We start from the raw sequence: 4,465 nt of genomic DNA on the forward strand, positions 1-4,465 counted from the left end.
GCGAATCTATGCCTGGCGAAGTGTTGCACTGTGAGTGAAGCCGTCGTTGGCGAATTTTCTGAGGTTAGTGAATTTACTCCTAAGTGAGAACTCCAACTGTCATTTTGCCAGCAGTCAGAGTTGAATGGGAATGGCTGGCAGAGTCTGCATAGCTTATAGTTGAACAACTCTGCATTCTAGGACATAGATGAGTTCCACTGGCTAATTAGCCTCCTACATTTTCATCAGGCATTTTCTGAACGGGATTATAAAAGGATCCTCTTGGTGTTTGCAAAGATCTGCTGAGCTTCCGTGGGGGTTAAATAGGGAAGCCCTAAAAGCAGGTGGTGTGGTTTAGGACCCAGCAGGCAAAATCTATCAATTGGTTAGGGTTTGGGAATAGGAAGGGAGGGGGGTCTATGAAGGTTGTTGTGGAGAGGCTGTCAGTCAGAGAGTATGTAAGAGTGTGTGTGAATGTGTGTGTTGTGGGGGGAGTGACTGCAGTGGGCAGTGTCAGTTAACAATTCACACCATCAGGGGGAGATATTTAACTTGCAGTGAAGGGGAAGAGCACAGCACATTAAGGAGTGAGTAGCAGTGGAGGACACACTCTCCTGCAAGCTCTGCAGACAGAAGGGTGAAAGGCAAGTACAGAAGAGGATTCCCCCCCACCCTGTATAGGAACCTGCATGAATGCACAAAGCAAACACTGGACAGCACACTTGTTGGGAACGTCTCAAGCATCTTCAGTGCCTGTAACCTGCTACTTTTCAGCTCCCATCTGGTCCCTGCAGAAGCTCAGAGACAAGACCCTGAGGCCAAGCACTGAGGAAAAGCAGAATGGTGTCATTTAAGGCTCTGCATCTGGATATGAGACAGAGTATGGCAATGTGATACCATGCTGAATTATACAAGGGGGTCTTAATCTGTCCTCCTCCCAGTCGGCACCAGCTCATTTGCACCCAAAGAGCATTCTTAGCTCGCAAAGAAAAAAAAGAAGAAAAAGAGCAGGAGCTTTGCTTTCAAAGGGACTCCCCTCCACACACAGGCTGCTCCATGTGTATGGTGTCTGCTCTCACTGCCTTTTCATCTGCTCCTCAAAAAGAAAGACTTGCTAGCCTTTCCACAAAAGCGGGAGCCAAGGAGCCGATTGTCACACAGCAGAATACCCAGGATAATAAGGCTCCGCACACAGCAGCCTCTTCTGCATTAATGATTTGCTGAAAATAAAGGTAACCGAGTGAAAGCATCACCGGAGAAGATGAAGCCTTATCCTTCTGTAAGTCTGGATATCTTTTGGGATTTTGGGAGAGCTTAACAAAGCAAATCTGCTATATATATATAAATATATTTGCATTTCCTTGAGGGGGTGGGGGATTTTTTTCCCCCAGCTGTAAATAGTTCAGAAATCAGACTAAAGGAATTGTAAAAATTTTTTAAAGGAGATAAAATCGATTTTGTGCAACGGGTTGTTATTTTTTGTATTTCTCCGGCTCTGGTCTGATACCAGGCTGTGTCACAATGTCTAGACGAGTTATCCTGGATGTCACCATGGGGATGGAGAAAAGTCCTCTGTGAATCTGCGTGCCCAAATAAAAAATAAAAAAAAATTACAGGGCAAATGAAAAGTTGGAAAAGGGGGTCAAATATCGTCTTTCCCCGTGTGATTCTCCTTTACTTACTGACACAGCTACCTCTCTGTGAGAAACTTCCTGGCTCCACAAGGCTGCAGATCACATACAGTATACCCATCTGTGTAAAGTGAGTGTCACATAAACCACTGGTCTATTTAAAGCATCTTCTCTGGACTTTGTATCTATTTCGGAGCTCTGCAAAAAAGCAGGCCAGGGGGAGAATATAAGAATTTTGGGAAGAATCTTTTTTTTCTTTTAAGCAGAACCCACCGGCTCCCCTGCATTCGAAAATCTGCTTGTGGATTATAAGCGTCCATTGGAATCTTACTATCTGTAATTATTGATTAAGAGGCGGGAGGGGGGTGGGAGAACCTTCTTCATTGAAGGGGGGGTTGAACATCATGAAGAGGATAAATCTGCCTGAGGCTTTTTTGCTTTGCTTGTGGCTGTTTCTGGTTCACCATCAGGGGTCCTGTCAGCCTTATCTCAGGCTTAGACCCTCTCCGAGTGAAAATTTACCTGTAAAGGACATCATTGAACACCCAGACCCAGAGCAAGACCCAAAGGAGCAGGATCTGGATGAGCGGACATTGAGGAAGAAGCTTGGTAGCAACTTCGACCCTAATTTTATGTCAGTGGTTTTGCCCAACAGCGTCAACACATCCACCCAGGACTCATTGACTAAAATGAAAACCCTTGGCTCTATCCCTTTGGAGCTGAAGAAACTAGACCTCAGCGAGACACCGTACGGTGGCAGGATCAGGATGGGCAAGAAGGCCCGTAGGAAGTTCTTGCAGTGGTTGTGGGCTTACACTTACTGCCCAGTGATGTACACCTGGAAGGACTTGGGGGTCAGGTTCTGGCCAAGGTTTATCAAGGAGGGACATTGCTTCTCCGAAAAGTCTTGTTCCTTTCCAGAGGGCATGTACTGCAAGCCCATCAAGTCAGTCACAAAGACCTTTTTAAGATGGTACTGCCAGGGATGGACTAGGCAGAAGTATTGTACATGGATTCCAGTTCAGTACCCTATCATTTCAGAGTGTAAGTGTTCATGCTAACTGCTGGTACCCAAAAAAAAATTAAATAAAAAGACTTAAAGAAATGGGAATGGGGGCAATGTTTAACCTCTGTACTGCTGACGGGCAAACAACATGGTGCATTACTGCCACTGGCAACTGGGTATGGAAACATTTGCAATGGACAAACTCTAGACGTTGAACTGTTGGGTGGCAGAAGACTATGTAGATGGGGACATACCCTTAACACGTTCATTGCTTGGCAGTGAAGTCACAGATGTAGATGTAGTTAGCCTCTTTGTTTACTAAGAGGGAGTAAAATAATAAATTAAGCTTTTGCTTTATCTTGGGTTAAACAGACAAGTCATAAAATATTTAAAGAAATGACCCTATCCAAGTATCCCCCCCAAGCACTGTTGACAAATATAACTATTGATATTATTATTTGCTATGTATTTTATTTTTGACGCTTAATTAAGCACCCAGAGCTAAGCACCTCCAATCAGATGTTTTATTTTTATATGTAACATAGCTTTTTAACAAAAAAAAAAAATATGTGAGCAAAACGGGGAAAAAAGGGAATATAAAACCGTCACCAGCTTTTTGTAAATAAATAGATTCTTCTTTTTTTTTTAAAGACAGAAAAAGATAATAATGATGTAATTTTCTTTTTGCTAGCTGGGTCTTTTGGTGAGCGGGGGGGGGCACGGGTCATTTGTATTTTATGAGGCATATGGACCACATTTTTAATCTATCCCAATATGCAGAGATGGGAGGAAGCACTTTCCCTTTAATTTAACCCTGTGCTGCCAGGAAGAATTCAAAATGCATTTCTCCCCCTGTCTACAATCCTCACGGAAGTTCATCATTAAAAGCTGGTTTTATCCAAACTTGTTTTTTTTTTCACTAATATTGCAGAAATTATTAGATTTTTTTTTTAATTATTATGACTTAATAATTCACAAAATAAGTATGAATGTTCTAAAAAGATTTTTTTTTTTTTTTTTTGAGTGACATTTTTTTTTCCTTGTATTATACATAGGTTTTTAGAGGTCAAACAAGAATATCTTTGTATACACTTCTTATTTATTTTCATCTTTGTGTATTGTAAAAAAAAAAAAATGAAAAAAAAAAAAACGCTAGTTAATGATCACAGAAAAATATCGCTCAAGTTTACTTGAATATTCCATATTGTACGGTTGAACAACGAGCCGATGGCACACACACCAGGCATTTTTAGCAATAAAATCAAATAAATATTCGGTGGTTCGGTTTTCTTTGGAAAATAAATACGTTTCTGTTTGTGTTATTCTTTTGGTAACACTTTTTATTTTTAAACTTAAACTGCTTGCGAAATGTCACCCAGTTGGAAACACAATACAAATTGCTAAAATAAAATAAATCCCCAGTTCTGTTGTTATAAATCAGCACCTGTCATTATTCTTAATCCAGTGAGTGCTGGGGGACAAGGACAGCTATGCAAGATTGATTTCAAAGATAATTCCGAAACTTTATGTGTTTGCTCTGTCCCTCTCGTTCTCTTTTTTTGGCAGCTTACAGTAAACTCCATAGCTCAAGCCACACTGATAAACTACACACTTTAAAACAGTGGGGGGCCTGCTTGCTGTGTGATGTACTAGACTGTCAGTGGGAATAACACATGCAGTATATTAGGGTCTTAAAGGAACAGTAACATCAAAAAATGAAAGTGTTTTAAAGTAATAAAAATAATGCAGTGTTGCCCTGCGCTAGTAAAACTGGTGTTTGCTTCAGAAACACTATTATTGTTTATATAAATCAGCTGCTTTGTGGCAATGGGGGCAGCCATTCAAAGGA

The 4,465-nt window shown here is 41.1% G+C and overlaps 1 protein-coding gene across 1 annotated transcript; it reads left to right on the top strand.

Annotated features, from left to right (window-relative positions):
- Nucleotides 1-1,998: 1,998 nt before the first annotated feature.
- nog2.L (noggin 2 L homeolog) lies at nucleotides 1,999-2,964 on the top strand. The gene is given in 1 exon segment (NM_001095556.1): nucleotides 1,999-2,964. A coding segment is annotated over 1 exon segment (657 nt). The 5' UTR covers nucleotides 1,999-2,014; the 3' UTR covers nucleotides 2,672-2,964.
- Nucleotides 2,965-4,465: the final 1,501 nt, after the last annotated feature.

Source organism: Xenopus laevis, chromosome 9_10L (genome assembly GCF_017654675.1).
Source record: "Xenopus laevis strain J_2021 chromosome 9_10L, Xenopus_laevis_v10.1, whole genome shotgun sequence".
NCBI lineage: Eukaryota > Metazoa > Chordata > Amphibia > Anura > Pipidae > Xenopus > Xenopus laevis.